This window comes from Eutrema salsugineum, unplaced genomic scaffold, assembly GCF_000478725.1.
Source record: "Eutrema salsugineum unplaced genomic scaffold, Eutsalg1_0 scaffold_5, whole genome shotgun sequence".
Taxonomy (NCBI): domain Eukaryota; kingdom Viridiplantae; phylum Streptophyta; class Magnoliopsida; order Brassicales; family Brassicaceae; genus Eutrema; species Eutrema salsugineum.
In genome coordinates, this window is record NW_006256612.1 from 3,586,201 (window position 1) to 3,604,579 (window position 18,379).

General features: G+C 35.3%; 4 protein-coding genes and 1 pseudogene across 4 annotated transcripts; all 5 read left to right on the forward strand.

Annotated features, from left to right (window-relative positions):
• The first annotated feature begins 8,117 nt into the window (after positions 1-8,117).
• On the forward strand, positions 8,118-9,534 carry LOC18991931 (F-box/kelch-repeat protein SKIP25). The gene has a single exon (XM_006415273.2). The coding sequence runs from the start codon at positions 8,222-8,224 to the stop codon at positions 9,377-9,379; it is 1,158 nt and encodes a 385-aa protein (XP_006415336.1). The 5' UTR covers positions 8,118-8,221; the 3' UTR covers positions 9,380-9,534.
• A 1,886-nt stretch (positions 9,535-11,420) lies between these two features.
• LOC18991932 (ubiquitin-NEDD8-like protein RUB1) lies at positions 11,421-13,274 on the forward strand. Its single transcript, XM_006415274.2, has 3 exons — positions 11,421-11,683; positions 12,291-12,550; positions 12,955-13,274. The coding sequence occupies exons 1-3, from the start codon at positions 11,591-11,593 to the stop codon at positions 13,070-13,072; spliced, it is 471 nt and encodes a 156-aa protein (XP_006415337.1). The 5' UTR covers positions 11,421-11,590; the 3' UTR covers positions 13,073-13,274.
• A 279-nt stretch (positions 13,275-13,553) lies between these two features.
• On the forward strand, positions 13,554-14,070 carry LOC18991933. Its single transcript, XM_006415275.2, has one exon. The coding sequence runs from the start codon at positions 13,673-13,675 to the stop codon at positions 13,889-13,891; it is 219 nt and encodes a 72-aa protein (XP_006415338.1). The 5' UTR covers positions 13,554-13,672; the 3' UTR covers positions 13,892-14,070.
• An 882-nt stretch (positions 14,071-14,952) lies between these two features.
• On the forward strand, positions 14,953-16,364 carry LOC18991934 (photosystem I reaction center subunit III, chloroplastic). The gene is made up of 2 exons (XM_006415276.2): positions 14,953-15,429; positions 15,828-16,364. The coding sequence occupies exons 1-2, from the start codon at positions 15,077-15,079 to the stop codon at positions 16,135-16,137; spliced, it is 663 nt and encodes a 220-aa protein (XP_006415339.1). The 5' UTR covers positions 14,953-15,076; the 3' UTR covers positions 16,138-16,364.
• A 290-nt stretch (positions 16,365-16,654) lies between these two features.
• On the forward strand, positions 16,655-17,882 carry LOC18991935 (annotated as a pseudogene).
• Positions 17,883-18,379: the final 497 nt, after the last annotated feature.

Here is an 18,379-nt window from a genome sequence, read left to right on the forward strand (position 1 = left end):
ATCTGAAAATTTGCTCAAAATTTTCGAAAAAATTTCCAGAGTTTCGAAAAAAACTTTATGAGCATGAAACTTTTAAGAATTTTCAAAGACTAAATCTTATAATTGCTCCCAAAATTCCGAAAATATATTAAAATTTTCAGAAAAAACAAATCATATGAGCAATAATCTAGATCTGAAAAACAATTATAAAAACACAGATCCCAGAATTCTAATCTAGGCATAAACTTTTGAGAAAAAACAGATTTAACAATATAAAAATTTTCGTAAAAATAAATCCGAATTTATTTCTTAAAATAACCTGATTATCAAACAGAAACTGAACATGATGGCTCTGATACCAATTGAAAGGTTTTAAATTCTTATAAACCACTATAGCATGTCAGTCTCTGATTAATAAGAACAGAAGCGGAAGCGTACCATTTGGATCAATGATTTATGCTCTGAATTTGGCTATGGTTCTTCCACAACAAACTCTGAATGGCTGTAGATCTCTGGTGATGGGATGCAGAGAGTTTTCTGTATTTCTCGTTAGAGTTGCTGCGGGGACCTTAACCTCTCTATTTATATAGAGAATAATTTCTAATTCGGCCCGTCATCAAATTAGAAATTACTGAGTGTATCCTCACATTAATTTTTCATAACACTTATGTCCTATTAGTCTTTTCTTTAATATTAAAATGACCACATAAGTTTTGACTACTTTAAATAATGACCCTAACACATTGATTATATATGTGTGATCCCAAATAATTCTTACATCGCTCACCGCTGTATTGCAATAAAATAAGAAAGTAATATACTATATTACGTCTATTTATATATTTTGTTTCCAATAGTTAAAGATCGTGTTGTGTTATTCATGCGAGGAGACGTTTAATAATAATAATAATAATTGGAAGAGACCAATGAACTAGTTTAGACGCGTATACTTTTTCTTAGAGATTGTCTACTTGCATATTTTTGGGTTAGAACAATCGAAAATTACGTTCATAATTTGACCTTAATTGGTCAACGGATAGTGGCAGCTTGCATTCTAATATCAAGGGAGGACCACAAAATTCTCATTTACACGTTAAATCTCATCCCAATATCCGATATTCTAGGTAATATGAAGAATTCGTGGCCACAATCTTATTTTTGTTGACGACTTATTAAAAATATGAAAACTATGTTAAAATAGAGCTCTCGCGGATAGCTTAGTTATTACAGTATATGTGTTACATGGATGTATCATGTATGTGTGAGCAGTCTTGCGTGTGGAGCGCGAGGCCAAGATGCCACAATCTCGAAAAAAAGAAGCCAAAATGCCATGTGTTAAATTTGTAATTTAATTTTGATTTTTTTTAATAAGGAAAAACCTGGAGAATACTACCCTCTCCCTATTTGTCTCTTTATTTACACTAAAACCAGGATCAAACCCACCCAAACCCAATGACCTATGGATATCCATCCAACCTCCTTAGATATTTTCATTTATTAATTTATCCTTCTTTTTTTGTTAATTCAAAATCGATTATCCCCAAATAATTACACAAATTACATCTTAAATTTATAATTAAAAAAATCTATACCTTCAACTCTCATTGATGAAGCATTTTGGCGCAAAGGGGAATTATACAAAGACGAGTGTGCTGTTGTTTCACCAACGAAGAGCATTTGGAAGTGAAGCTGTTCTGGGTTTTGAAATTAAGGTTTGCCAGAAATCCAGCCACGAGGGAAGTGATTTCGACTTTTGAATGAATGAAAATTGATGAAGCATTGTTCTATATATATACATGAATTTTGGATTTGCAGAGACTAATTTAATAGCTTTGTTTTGGATTTGAAGAAAGCTTGTGTGCCTGAACTTGGTCTGGTTTTCATCTCAACAAAAAATTGGGATTTTGCGCATGAGGTAATCTCGCCGTTGTAACAATTGAGTATCAATTAGATTTGCACCTGATGATCCCCTTCTTTGCTTCGCAGCGTCTAGCTTTCCAGGATCTATCTCCGGTTCGAATTCCTCCGATTCTGTACTCTTCTATGGGTTAGTTTTGTTTAGTCTGGTTTGTGTATTGTGTGGATCTTTGTTGCCTTTGTCGTTGGTTTCTTTCGTCTTGGTCATCGCTTCTGGATAGGTGCTACTTGGTCAATTCTCAGAAGAAGCTCTTGAGACGATGTCAGAGACTTTGAAGAAGCATAAGGAGCGGTAGTTTTCTTCCTCCATGGGATGAAAAAAGCGAAACGGTTTGAAGAAAAATCGATCCGTACAAGTTCGCTTCTTCCGATCAGAAGGATGAATGGATTGTCCAAGTCAGACAAGCTCTGATGTGTCCCGACGGTGGAAGATTCGAAGGTCTTTGAACGGCACAGCTCCTTAATTACACCACCGCCAGACAAGCTTTGATGATGTTTTCGAGCTTACACTTGATGCGTTCATGTCTCGGCCAGAGACGTCGGATCCAGAGAAACCGTCGGTGAGATTCTCTTTTTCTGGATAGGATTTGCCGTTGGTAAATTGGATCGAGTGGGTAAATGCGATGGCTGAGTCCAACGCAGTGGTGTGGCAGAAATCCAGCGTTCCAGCGTCTACGACGCGATCATGGCTTTGGTGGAGAGATGGTGCATCAAGACTAACTCGTTTGTGTTCCCTTGAGGCTTAAGTTCTATAAAACGAGAAGCTAATCTGTGTTTTTTTTCAGCTTACATTCTTCACAAAAAGAGAGATCGATTCTATGGAGGAACTTGTTGTCTTGTTGAATATTAGAGATAAAGAATCGAATTTGTTGTCTTGTTGAATATTTGTTATGTCTTTGAAGTCAGAGAAGTTTGATGAACTAATAGCTGCAGCCAATGAAGAAAAAGAAGTTGCAAAAGCTCAGGTGTAGAGCTGAACATAGAAGTTTCATGATCTGACTTCTATGGTACAACTAAGTACAACTATAGACAACTAAGTATAATTATAGTACAATTAAATACAATTATGGACAACTAAGTACAACTATGTACAACTAATACTAAGTACAATTTGGTAACTGTAAAATTATAATTAAAATTAATTAAAAAAACATGTGTGCCGACTAAAAAAGAACATATGCACTTTGTAACATGTGCACCGTCAATTTTGTACATAGTTATACCCAATTGTCCAGTTGTCCAAAATTCTTCATAGTTGTCCTTTCGTGATTTTAGAATTTTTTTAGTTGTCCCTTAATATAAATTATTATTTTGGTAACCCAATTTTATGTGACGATTGAGTATTTTCATGGATAATTTCTTAAATATAATCGTTGATTCGTAGTGATTCTTAGGTAAATTATAATTATACCTGATTTCATCACCAAATCTGCAGAGGAGGACAACTGGTATGAATAGTACAACTAAGAGATAAGAGGACAACTAGTACAACTGATACAACTATGAGATAGAGGACAACTAGTACAAATGGATATAACTAAGACGACACCTTGAATAATTGTTAATTAAGAATTGTTTTACTATATTTTCAAGAGATAATGAGCATCAGCCACACAAGCAATTCAATAGATTTTATATTATTTAATACCTCATATTTGGAGCAAATAACTTATTCGGTATTACTAGATAAGATACTGTATGTAAGAAGATTGCGATATATGAAACTAAACAGTTTTGGAGTAGATAATTTATGTGGAGAATGAATTGCACACATAAATGTAACTAAGTGAAGTATTTCGTATAATATACAAGAATTTTTTGTCATACTGCCGAATTACACCAAAAAAAATAAAAAAGTGGTTTCTATTCTCCAAAAAACGTCGCCGAAAGACAAAAATGGATAATAAATTAGATAAGTGGTTTCAGAGCAAAAATAGCATAGAAACTTAATTTGTGTAAGTTTTTGAGTTTATTTTATCCGAAAAGATTTTATTTTAGCTAAGGAAATACATTTTAGCCGAGGAATTTTCATTCTCGATAGCCTTAGACTGTATAGGAGTATTTTGGAGTTATTTGTATTTTCGATTTCTTTGATTTATTGCATTACTATTTATTTTGGAGTTATTGGTGTTTTGGATTTCTTTGATTTCTTTCATTACTATTTATTTTGGAGTTATTTGTATTTTGAATTTCTCCAGGACAACTAGGTGCAACTCAGGACAACTATATTTTAATTGTAGTGTTAAAAAATAAATTCCTAATATTATTTACTTAAAAGCCAATATAACTCATACCCTAAAAACTGTATCTTTTCACGTATATACTAGAAATAATAAAATAAAACTTTGTTTTGTTCAAAGAACCAAATATTTTTGGTTTCACTTGAAACAGCCCTTATGTTATAAGGAAGTCTTTGGCAATGTTATCCATCTTATGCAAGCGTCTATGCAAAAATATAGGAAATAGAAAAATAATAACGCAAAATCTTTGGGGCTGCTATATAATGATCGAAATTCTTGTGGACAACTAGAACATAATAATTTATGTCGAAGGACAACTGAAAAAACTACAAAATCGATCAAAGGACAACTATTACAAATTTTGGACAACTGGACAACTAGGTACAACTATGTTGTCAGTTGTAGACGCACGTGCGCCGACAAAAAGAGACATGTGCGCAGTCAAAGTACCACGTGCGCCGTCAATTTTGTATATAGTTGTATCCAGTTGTCCAGTTGTCCAAAATTCTTCATAGTTGTCCTTTGGGGATTTTAGCAATTTTTCCAGTTGTCCCTTGATATAAATTATTACTTTGTAGTTGTCCACATGATTTTCGACTATTGTAGTCTATTTACAACATTTTCATATTATAATTGATGCAAAATTATATTTTTGGCTCTTTTCCATCATAAGATTGTTAACATTATCAATTCTTTGTATCATAAAGGGTGTTTGACAATGTTATCAATCTTATGCAAGCGTCTATGCAAAAATATAAAAATAGAAAAATAATAACGTAAAACCCTTGGGGCTGTTATATAATGTTCGAAATTCTTGTGGACAGCTAGAATATAATAATTTCTGTCGAAGAACAACTGAAAAAACTACAAAATCGATGAAAGGACAACTATTACAAATTTTGGACAACTGGACAACTAGGTACAACTATGTTGTCTGTTGTAGACGCACGTGTGAAATACAACTGGTACAACTGGTACAACTGATATAATTATGTAATTTAAAATTATAATTAAAATCTATTAAAATTAATAAAAATACACATGTGCGTCGACAAAAAAGAACTACATATAGTTGTATATATGTGTCCAGTTATACCATGTTTATTTCCATCCGGAAAACATTTTCGGCCAAAAATGAAATCCTCTAGACTAGATTAACTTTCCTAAGTGTCTAGTTATCCGTCAAGGTAACAGGTGCACCTATGTGCATTGTCAATTTTTGTACATAGTTGTACATAATTGTACATAATTGTACTAGTTGTCCCTCTCTGCAGATTTGCTGATGAACTCAGATATAATTATAATTTACCTAAGAACCACTATGATTCAACAACTATATTAAAAAAATTATCCATGTTAATCGTCAGATAAAACGGGGTTACCAACCCGATTCGCAATTATAATAAAAGAATATTCAATCAACAATTATTTAAGTTGTCTTAGTTATACCTATTGTATCAGTTGTCCTCTATCTCATAGTCGTACCAGTTGTACTAATTGTCCTCTTATCTCTTAGTTGTACCATTTGTACCAGTTGTCATTTTTCTGCAGATTTGGTGATGAACTCGGATTCTAATTCTAATCTACCTAAGAATCACCATGGTTTAACAACTGAATTCGAAAAATTATCTATGCAAAGACCTAATCATCACATACCAACCCGATTTGCATATAGAAGAACAAACAATTTTGGCAAATCAAATCCTTAAATTTTGAAATCCCCAAATCTGTAAATAAAAACCTAACTGTATTTTAAAACTTCAACAATGGTGGTGGAGAAAGGAGATAAAATAAGAAACTGATTGCAGAAGATGAAGAAGAAAAAGAAGAAACGAGGATTCAACAGCGAAAATAAGATTTGCTTGTTTTCAGAATCCACCGACGAAGAAGAAAAGCATGAAAAACAAATTATTTTTTTAAATTAATTTTCGTTTTAAATTATTAATTTTAATAAAATCAATTATTTTTTCACCAAATTCAAAAATGCCACAAAAATTTTCATTAAGGGTAAATTGGGAATTCTATATATATTATGGCATGTAAACTTGTTTATGGCACAACAACAGATTACTTTTTTTCAATTTAGGTATTTTCCCTACAACATCACCATTTATTAATCCAAAATTCAATTGCGATTTTTTTTTTTTTTTTACAAACTTTAAACATAAATAAATATGAGTCATGACGCCTCCCACCTATATATAGTGATAGACGAGTGATAGTTTTAGTTTTAGTCAATAGCACCTGATTTGAAAAGTCGTGTAGACGTATAGTCACGCTCTTTGTTGTTCGTCATTTACACTTGATCAATAAATTCATTTATCAACTCCCCCTAAGATTAAAAACAAAAAACAATAAACGCCAATCAAACATGTAATTATTAGTATTTGTCACATTAAAAAAAGCTTGTGAAAAAGCTCATTTGGAGAACATAAACTATATTAATTAAAGATAAATGAAGTACTTTGTTCAACGAGTTTAAGCTGAAATAGCCAAATGAGATTAAGCTCATAAAGGTAGTTTTGCATTTTTTGCAAGTCTTACCAAGAGCTAGCCTCTAACCAGAAGAGACTAACCAATGCACCGAAAGTCTCAATTTTAAAAAGTTGTAAAGAACAATTTTAATTATTCTAAAAGAAAGAAAAATACTTCTTTCGCCGGCTTATTCACGCAAACCACGTGTGTGTTCACCTGCTCGGTGGCCGCAACCGAAAATGATGGATTGCATGAGTTTTTTTTTTTGGTTAAAAAGGATTGTATGGTTACTATATAAAATTAAAAAAGTATACATCTAACGTAGTTTTTTGTTTCACAAATTTGTCGATTTATATCTTTATAAAGACTGGATTGTTTTCTTTTATCGAAGTTGAAATTAATTTATGCGGTACCTCAAAATTAAATTAGAGAATTAAAGAGGGTTAAAGAGACATAAACATAAACATATCGTATTATTATTTTTTGGCATGCACCACATGTCAAATTAACTTTAGTTGAATCATTCGCGAGAAATAAAATAATTGATGCAAGTTAAAATCCAAAGCATATATTCATTATTGAGAAGATTAGGAACAGAAGGCTGAATCTGAATCACACACCAAATGGAGCAAACGACACCAGTCGGATGTCTTTGTCACTCTTTTGTCTTCCAAAAAAAGAAAAGAATATAAGAAGTTTCCGTTAAAGGGATATTTTGGACCTTATTATAATTATCAATGAGACAATTTCAAATTTACCCCAAACAAATATATGTATACATAACTTTGATATGGATCTTTATACACTCTGGCACCAAAAGAGGTTTATGTCCGGAAGATTTGTGCTTGTGTAAAATTTAACTTCACTCGGTCATAAAAAAAAACTTTGTGTTTAACTTCTACAGCTAAAATCTAAATTTAAGATTCGTATTAGGCGTAACACACTCTTCACAGTGAAATGATCACTTCAGTACTCAAATCTAAAGATTAAAAAAAAAATCTAAAGATTCATGAGTTCATATATAAACTATAAATTTTGCCATTTAACAAATTTTTTTTTTCATCATAATAACAAATTGTTGGGGTTTTCCAACTCTAAAGACCCAACAATTCGTTACTCTCAAAGTCTCAATCGTTTGTTTGATATATAAAAATATTAGTATTCTGATGTACTCTCAATATTTTTGTTGATATATTTTATTGGTTAACATTAATGATTTCATATGTTAATAATAAATTGTTTAGGTAAACAACATTACTTACAATTTATTTTTTACATCAGCCATATTATTTTAAAATATAATTAAATTATGAATGAATACCCACTTGATTCTAATTATGTATATTCTCATATGTGATGCTATTAATGTATAATATTTTTTATAGTTAGCTTTATGTATTTATTACGGAGATGTTAACACTTTCCAACTTTGGCCTTTTCGATTTTGATATATGGCTCTGTGCACATAACTTTTCCCTCTCATTCATTACATACAGTTCACGCCTCTTTTTATCTCATCATCAAATCCAAAAAAAAAATGAAGAGAACAAAATATATCAAAATCACCCCAAAAAAGAGAGAGAGAAGAGAAACTCAAACGGCCTGAATCAATGGCTACCTCCGCCGCGGAATTACCTCCGGCGAAGCGAAGAAGAATCGACGGCGGAAAGGAGGTCGCCTTAATCGAAGGACTTCCCGACCACATATCAGAGATTTGCCTTTCCCTCGTTCACCGTCCGTCGCTACTCTCCGCCGTGTGTACACGGTGGCGCCGTCTCCTTTACTCTCCGGAGTTTCCTCCGTTTCCGTCTCTCTACGCGCTTTTCGTCGATTCAAACTCGGATCCAGCTGCTCCGGGTCAAAGTCGGGTCAACCCAGCTATCCGGTTTATGTGTTTCGACCCGGTTTCTTCGAAATGGGATCCGCTTCCTCCTCCTCCACCCGACCTACCTCTTCACCGCATTCTCTACCGTCATCCGTCGTTTATTTCCTTTAATTTACCGATTCAATGCGTCTCCGCCGCCGGAAAACTCTTCCTCATCGCCGGGAGCAACCGTGAACTCTCTCCGGCGATTTCGCACCCTCTAATTTTCGATCCAATCTCATCAACCTGGACCTCTGGTCCTCCAATCGGGTCGCCAAGACGATGGTGCGCCACCGGAGCTTGCGGCGGAGTTATCTACGTCTCGAGTGGGATGGGTTCGCAATTCTCGACGACCGTCGCGAAATCGATCGAGAAATTGGATCTCACGAATCGAAATCGGATTCAATGGGAGAAATTAAGAGAGATGAGAGACTTACGGTTTAGCCGAGAAGCCATAGACGCAGTGGGATGGAGAAGGAAGCTTCTAATGGTGAATGTAAAAGGCGACGCGATTAAGGAAGGAGCAATATACGACGTCGTAATGGACGATTGGGAATCGATGCCGGAGGAGATGGTGGTTGGATGGAGAGGTCCGGTGGCGGCGATGGAGGAGGAGACGCTGTATTCGGTGGATGAGAGGAGAGGGACGGTGAGAAAGTACGATGAGGAGAAGAGAGAGTGGAGAGAAGTTGTGGTGGTGGAAGGTGGAGAAGAGATGCTTAAAGGAGCTCAGCAAGTTACGGCGGTCGCCGGAAAACTCTGTGTTGTTACCGTTGAGGGAAGAATTGTTGTCGTGGATGTTGTGGCGGAGCCGGCTAAGTTTTGGACCGTGGAGATCCCTCAAGGACTTGAACCGGTTTCGGTTCACGTTTTACCAAGAATGAGCCGACCGGATGTTTGCTGACGTAGTTTTTTAAAATAATTTTTTTTTTTATCTTTTTCTATACGGAAACTCTTGTTTTAGTTTTTTTTTCCCCCCTTTTTCTGTGGAAAAAGTGTTATCTTGTCGTTATTTTTTTATACATTCAAGTCAAAGACTTACATAAGAAATATTTAATATACTATACTTTTGTTTGTTTTATTTGCATCTAGCTTCTTCTAACTTTTAAAAATGTCGTTTGGTTCTGGAAACATGGAATCACTCTACATTATCCGAACCAACAGATAATCAATTCTGCTATGATATAATTTCACATCCAAAAAATAGAATTGAAGAAAATCCATGGACTAAACCTCACGTTTGAAAGAATCTAAAATTATAAGCAATATAATAAATAAAATGAAATATAATGGCAATCAACTTATTATCAATTGCTTTTTGGAGTTAAAAGTATTTGAAGATGAAATTACTCGTGATCATTCTACGTTTTATTTGCATGGAGATCGATGAAGAATACAAAAACTTATCGAGTAATAAAAATGCCACTGGTGATGCTATAATGTGAAGAGATTCACCAACTTGTAGGAAACAAGAGCAAGTCAGGTCACTAATTTATTCAAACAAATCAACAGATGGATAAGACTGTTATCATAAGAATCACATATACATGGCTTAAAATACATGCATGCATTATATAAGCTATGTGTAGCTCTTTTTTTTTTTCCGTTACATGTTGGAGCGGTCCATATTCTTATCCATTCTTACTCATCCTATACGCTGTGATGAAGAAGTATACTAAACCGCCACTTCGACCTCTTTTGTCGTCTTCTGACTAAGTAATAGGCCCATAAGGCCCAAAATTACGTTATCGAATAAGGTTTAGATAACATGGTTTTAATAAATTGATTTTAATTGAATAAAACCAAATTTTAGAAATGCTCTATCTTTTAAGTAAAAAAGGGGTTTTAAATGATCTGATCAGATCCATTGGGCCATTGAGAGAAATAAAGGCCATTGTTTGTTGTTAACTCATGTGTTGTACTTGTAACGAGAATCATTGGAGTTGTATTATGAAACACCTGTGCCAATTTGATGTATAGCGTGATTACTTCTATTTACACAGGGTTGCGGTGTTATTTCTTCATTTTCTTTAGGTCGTTGATCTTCCAAATTTAGAAGTTCGTTTATTATGTGATTAACTATCCAAAATAGAGAGTCACAAGACTTGGAAAACAAAAGAGACATTGCAATCTCTTGATAAATCTTGTGCAATTAAAAATTTCATAGAGCTCACCTCATGCTAAAGGTTTATCTTGTGCAACACAAGTCTAATTCCTTTGTTCTCAAATACTTTTCCATTTCTCTTCAATCTTCTTCATCTCCATCTCCACCATGCTCTATTTTTTCATAAAATCTTGATCCAAAGGAGACGAGCTTGAGAAGTCGTTTCTTGTACATATACTGTTCTTTTTTTAGTTTAAAAACGAATCAAAATAATCTCTTCCTACATTTTTCACCATTAGGTGACAAAAGAATCCACCTTATTCTTCTTCTTTGATTTCCCAAAAACAGATTCCAATTCCCAAATCTATGATAAATTTGGACTATTCAAAATATGTATGATCATGATATTTTCATTTGTTATGAGGTTCTACGCTTTCTTCCTTCTTCTTTCTTCCTTATAAGATAAAATTTGTGACAGGTTTTAACTTCTGGTTCCTTCTTCTTTCTTCCTTATAAGATAAAATTTGTGACAGTTTTTAACTTCTGGTCCATAATCTCCGTCTCAAAATGAGTTTGAACCCCAATGTATAATGGAACCAACTACCACTAATACACCACTCCTTGATAATATTTTGCTTATTGTGATTATGTATATATAAGAAACTTTTTTTTGTCGTACATATAAGAAACCTAATTTACAAATATTGTAGGAATCAATAATAATTAATTTTTGATTATTGATAATCTTAATAAGGTAGAGTTCGCCCTAATTGGGTTTTAATTTTGGATTTCAACAAATATTTGGCAATGAATAAAAACAGTTTTTTTTTTTTAAAGTGGCATAAGAAGAAGAAATAGCGTAGACCAAACGCTTATCAGGAAATCTGTCGTCAGTGGATTTATTCCAAACCCTTCAAAGTATTCCGTCGAACTTCGCGTATATATTCTCAACCGCTAAATCAGAGTGAGAGATAGAGAAAATCAAAAATCTTCCGGCGAAGAAAAAAAAGAATGCAGATCTTCGTCAAAACCTTGACCGGGAAAACCATAACCCTAGAGGTTGAAAGCAGCGACACCATCGACAATGTCAAAGCCAAAATCCAGGTCTCTGATTCTCTCCTCCCACTTCGAATTCGACTTGTTCTTGCTTACTTTCTTTCCCCTTTGTTTTTTTTTTAGGGTTCTTGGGTTTGTGATTGTGAAATTCCTTTCTTTTTCAAGTGTTTGAGAATAATTCACACACAGATAGGCGAGCCCTAGGGTTTTGGCTGCCTCGTAGAAACTCCTTTGTTTGATGATGTTAGGTTTTTATTCTCCATTCTGTTACTGGTTTAAGGTATAATAGAGCTATTGGTTTTTGAAGCGTAGATTCTTGACCAATCGAAGTTCAGAGTCTTTTAGAATTCCGTATAAAAATTTGGATTAATCCTTCTTGTGTTTGCTTGCTTTTTGTATTTTGTTGATGTTTTATGGACAAATTGGAGGTTTCTTTCCCCAAGTTGAGATTTCATGTAGTCTTATAAGATGATCTACTTGTTGGTAATTCAGATGAAGAACTTCGATTTGAATCGCTTGAGAATGCTTAATTGTTTGTGAGATTGTGAAAATCGAAATAAAATTCTTCATCATCTTGATGTAATAGTATCTGATTATTGGAAATGATCTTTTAAGATTTCTTTTTTCTTTCTTTGGACGGGATTGTTGAATACAGGACAAAGAGGGGATACCACCTGATCAACAGAGACTGATATTTGCTGGGAAACAACTTGAAGATGGACGAACACTAGCGGACTACAACATCCAGAAAGAGTCGACTCTTCACTTGGTCTTGAGGCTTAGGGGTGGTACCATGATAAAGGTCAAGACTCTCACAGGAAAAGAAATTGAGATTGATATCGAACCAACCGACACTATTGATCGGATCAAGGAACGTGTTGAGGAGAAAGAAGGCATCCCTCCTGTTCAGCAAAGGTAAACTATATATACTTATCAATTACTTTAGAAGACTTTGTTGACAAAGTTTTTGTGTAATGGAAAGATTGAGTTCCCATTTTGGGTGTAGGGAAGCTTCTAGGAACAATCCACTACTTATTTGTGTCTCTTATGTTGTTCTTGTGTCATTGTGATATCTGTATCAGCTCGTTTGGAGTCGTTCATGTGTTTAGTCAAAATTGATTCTTTATGTAACTTGAGTTATCATGTTTCTGTGACATAAAACCTGTCTTGTGCCCTTGTGAAAATTTGCAGCTCCTTTCTATAAGTGGTTTCTTATGTTTTTGTCTTTAGTCGGTTATATACTCTGCGTGCATGCGGATTACAACACAGATTCGCATGAGTATTTGTTGGATGCTTATAAATCTCATGGATTATTGCAGGCTCATCTATGCCGGAAAACAGCTAGCTGATGACAAAACGGCAAAGGACTACAACATAGAGGGAGGCTCTGTTCTTCATCTGGTTCTTGCTCTTAGGGGTGGTTTTGGTCTTCTCTGAGAAATAATTCTCTCTTCTATCTAAGTTTATTTCTATCTAAGTTTATTTGCTCCAAGAGTTTCCTTTCTATGGCTTTGGTTGAGTTCATGAGAAAAAAGTGAATGCAATTTGGATATATGATATGCTTTAAATACTATGGCTGGTGTTTCAGTTGGTTTGGATCATTTTACCAATAATATGTTCAATATTAAAATCATACTTACTATTTGGACTTAGTTATGTTTGATTGATATCTTTAATTTCAAGAAAGAGGCCCGTAGATTGAGATTGCTGGCGAGTATAAGAATCTTAAAAGTGAGAAAAGATTATATCAAAATATTTGATTAAACAAGTCTTTTGACTAGAAGATAGTGCATGAGTATTAAAGGACCCAACCAAAAAATAATAAGTGACCGTTGAGATTCGAACGTTAAGCTTTACAAGACATAAACGTTGCGGACGGGACAGAATCGGATTCTTCCAGAGCCTCCCAAGGAATCACATATATAAATATGATCTATATGAAGTAGAATCAAAGCAAAACAAAAAAGTCCAGGAAACAAAAATAGGAAGAAAAAAAAATCAATCAGAAAGAAGTGAAAAACTTGGATCTCAAGATCAATGGGTTTGGTGGTGGTCATATCTCTTCCTCTAATTTTCTTCTGTCTTCTTCTTGGATTCGGCTGCTACTTCCTTGGCAAATCTCGCGGCCGTCGTGAGATCCATACAAATCCTCAGGTGTACGGAGTTCCTGCTCCGCCTCCCGGTGCAACCATCTCCACCGCCTCCTCTCCGTCGTTGTCTCCTCACACCAAGCCGGACAGTTCACACAATGTCTGATTTTCCATCTCCTTCTCTCTATTGGAAGATGCTTCTGTTTGATTTACTGTGAATTTCTGTACTTTTAAAAAAAAAATTTAGCTTTCTTGAGATATGTTCCTTTCTTGATTTGTGTACTTTATATGTTTCTTATGTAAATTAGAGCCTTTGATGCCATTAAGAAAGTTTAAGGAGTGGTATGGACCGTATGGTTTTAAGAATTTTGTTTACACTTGATTTTAAGAAGAAACCTCTCGAAGTATCTGATAACATAGCCTAATGTAGCCACTTGGAAATCTTGACAAAACCAAAATATCATCTTGGATGTGTAGTCCAAAGAGGCAGAATTTTCCTATAACGAAAAATATATGCTCTTAAAATAGATTAAAGAAAACCATGCTCTTAAAAGATCCATTCATAATTACGTAATTGAGGTGTTCATAAGTTCTAAGATTCTTTTGTATTTTAGTTCAAGAGATATTGATAAAAGAAATGGTTGTGACTTGTAAGTTGTAACAATTCAAACAAACGCTAAGTCATTTGCAAAAGATACTTTCGTTTGATTCATAACCCGCAGAATGGTGGAACGATTTGTAATTCTGCTTTGCATTGTACATCCATTTTGTAAAATTACTGAATGATACAAATGTAACACCGCCATTATTCGTAATTTCCAATCAAATCAATTGGTAAACTACATAACCTTGAAAATGAAAAGAAAATCGAGAAGGAATGACGGGAATAGAGTTACCGAAATTAACCGAACGTTTACACTTTAGTACTTTACATATAGCTTAACTCTTTATTTTGATTAAGGAATATATCAATTTTACACTTCATTTTTTTCTTCCGGTCTACATATGTATATTTATATATTTATGGTTTTACTCTTTATACATAGCTGAATGATATATAATAATATAATGAAAATAAAGATAAGTCGTGTCGTGTGTAGTCCACATATCTTCAACATGAGATGAGAAATTACAAAATCCGCGGGAAAATCTCTTATCCATGACATGTAACTTATCAACCACTCACAACACGCCACATAATCAGAACGAAACCTCGTCTCTCTTCTCTTATCTTCCTCTTCCTCCACTAAATCTATCTCTGAAGAATCTAAAGCTCATCCCTCACACACACACCCCATAAGCCCTCTCCACTAATTCCAGAGAAACCCTAAAAACATCCGAAAACAGAGCGATGTCGCTCACGATCCCGACGAATCTCGTTCTCAACCCGAGATCCAACAAATCTCTCACCCAATCCGTACCTAAATCCGCCGCGAGATTCGTCTGCTCCGATGACAAACCCGCGACGCAGAATCAGTCCATGAAAGCTTTCTCGGCGGCCGTCGCGCTCTCTTCCATCCTCCTCTCAGCTCCGATGCCAGCCGTCGCCGATATCTCAGGCTTGACCCCTTGCAAGGACTCGAAACAGTTCGCCAAGAGGGAGAAGCAACAGGTCAAAAAGCTCCAATCTTCCCTTAAGCTCTACGCTCCTGAGAGTGCTCCTGCTCTTGCTCTTAATGCCCAGATCGAAAAGACCAAGCGCAGGTTCGTACATAACCCAGAATTAAAAAAATCCCAACTTTCCGCTCACTTCAATAGTTTAGATCCCAATTTCATATTTTCTGAATTGTTTGATTTTACGGTAAATCTATTAGCTTCCTAGATCAATGATTACATGATTCTATAATTCAAAGTTTCCTCCTTTATCTGATAAAAACTGTGAAATGGTTTGAAATTCATGTTCCTAAACCGGAAATTAGGAGCTTTATGATACCAAATTGATTTGAAATTGCTGTTTGGGTCAATGGAGCTTTCTTTGCTATAAAATGGTCACTATACTTTGAATGGAAATTGAGTAGCTTTATGATTAATTGAGCTCACTAAACTACTTTATAAGCCCTGTGGATATTGATTTGTGGATGGTTAAAAATGGTTTGGTTTAGGTTCGACAACTACGGCAAGTACGGGCTACTATGCGGCTCAGACGGATTACCACACCTGATAGTGAACGGAGACCAGCGGCATTGGGGAGAGTTCATAACTCCAGGCATTCTCTTCCTCTACATCGCCGGATGGATCGGGTGGGTCGGGAGAAGCTACTTGATCGCCATCAGCGGCGAGAAGAAACCGGCCATGAAAGAGATCATCATCGATGTTCCTTTGGCTAGTCGCATCATCTTCCGTGGTTTCATCTGGCCAGTTGCTGCTTACAGAGAGCTACTCAATGGCGATCTCATTGCCAAAGATGTTTAGACAAACCAAAAACCAAAAACAAAAACATTCTATATTGCTCTGTTTTGCTTTGCTTCGCTTCTTCTCTGTTTTTTCCATTGTATGTATTCAATCTCTGGTTAACTCTTCCTACCGAACCGAATATCTCTGCAATATCGAATACTTCTGATTTGGATTACGGTGGTTAAATGTTAAAATGTTGAGAATCCTGTATTGAAATTCTCTGCAATTAACAAAGGTTTGCCGATCGATTTATATCGAAAACAGAGACTTTCACTCTATTTGATGTTAGAAAAAAAAAGAAACAGCTTGCAAACGAGTGATTCCGTGTTGTTTATACCAAAGCATTCACTAAACCGAAATCGAACCACATTAACCAAACTTCGATTTGATTTGGTACAGAACAAACGCCCTAGGCTCCGAACTCTCTTCTGGAGAGTATTCTTCTTTAGGGTTTAAATCAAAATCTCTGATTCTCTGCGAATGATTAGTACTCGGACTTGTCTCTCTCCCTCAGATCAGCAAATACAGCACGAGCATGATGAAAAGAGGAGTAAAAACTCTGGATTCCATCCCGATTGATCTCTTTCTCGAGATATTCTCGAGATTACCTTCAAAGTCAATCGCTAGGTTTCGTTGCGTGTCAAAGCTATGGGGTTCCATGCTTCACCTTCCATATTTCACAGAGATGTTCTTGACAAGGTCATGGGCTCGTCCACGTCTCTTAATCATCCTCCAAGGATGCAGCGAGTATAGCGTCTTCTCGTCGCCTCAGCTTCAGAATCCATACGGGAAGTCGTCATCCTCTCTTGTAGTCGTATCTGCCGATTTTCATGTCAAGTTCTCTAGAGACATGTGGTCTACAGAGTTTTGTGGCATTACCTCTGGTTTGATCTATTTCTCTAGCATGCGGATCTCAGAAAAGAATGGTGGGGATGCAGTAAGGCATGTGATATTTAACCCTAGAACGAAACAGAATGCGACCTTACCTAAACTGACAAAAGACGGAGTGAAGAGAATTAGCGTGTTAGGGTTTGATCCGATTGACAAACAATTCAAAAGTATTGTCCCTCGCTAATCCATATTGTAACGTAAGGGAGGATCATATAATTCTGATTCTGACGTTAGGAACTGGAGAAATGAGTTGGAGGAATACCCAATGTCCCTTTTCCCCATTACAATTATAGTTTGAGAAAAGGGATGTGCATCAATGGGGTTTTGTATTACATATCTAAAATTTTTTGCAGACCTCATAATGAAAAGTTTTATGTGATAGTTTGCTTTGATGTTAGGTCTGAGAGCTTCAAATTCATTGAGGTAGAAGAATGCATTTATTATGCTACATTGATAAACTATAAAGGCAAATTAGGTGGGATTAGAACGGAGTATGATGGTGATAGCAATACCCTTGAGCTGTGTTTGTGGGTTCTAGAGGATGTCGAGAAACATCAATGGTCGAAATATGTCTACATTTTGAAAGATGATGAATTCGTTGAAGTCTGCTTTCTTAACGTCGCTGGAGTAACAACTGCGGGTGAAATTGTGTTGTCAATGAGATGTACATCTACAACGTTTTATGTTTTCTACTTCAACCCCGAAAAGACACTCTCCAACATGTTGAAATCAGAGGTTTTGGAGAATACAACGATGATAGAGTTTATGTAATGTTACCGATGCAAAGTACCTCAAGTCAAGCCAAGGCCTTAATATCATTAGGCAAAGGCCAAAACTACCAAAACCATAATATCTTTGAAGAACAAGTATGAATTATTGAGCTAACCTAGAGTGAGGACAACTGGTTTGTTGTTGGCTAATCTGATCTTGGAAGCCAATCAAATTCCATGCATAAGAAGAGTCTAGCCAGTTTGGCTGTGAGTGTGATTTCTCATTTACAGGTTTCGTGTGAGCTTTTTATTACATTCCTAATGAGCAAGTGAATCCGTTTTTTTTTTTTTTACCTTTATTTTCCATGATCAATTTCCTTGCTCCGCAAGTCATCTAAAAGTTCTGTTTAATACAAAGAAATTGCATTCCTTCAGTGAACGAAGATTTATTTACCAATTTCAGATTTCTAGGAATTCTACGCAGAAACAAATTACGAATTTTTTTATTTATTCAGATTCTAGAATTTGAAGTCTTCCTACCTCCTCACACGACTCTTTCTTCGAAAAATACATCACAAAACTATTCTGCTGAACCAAACTGTTAACCGGACCAAATTGCTCAATATTTTATATACCGGGACTGGTATTTATTGGATTAA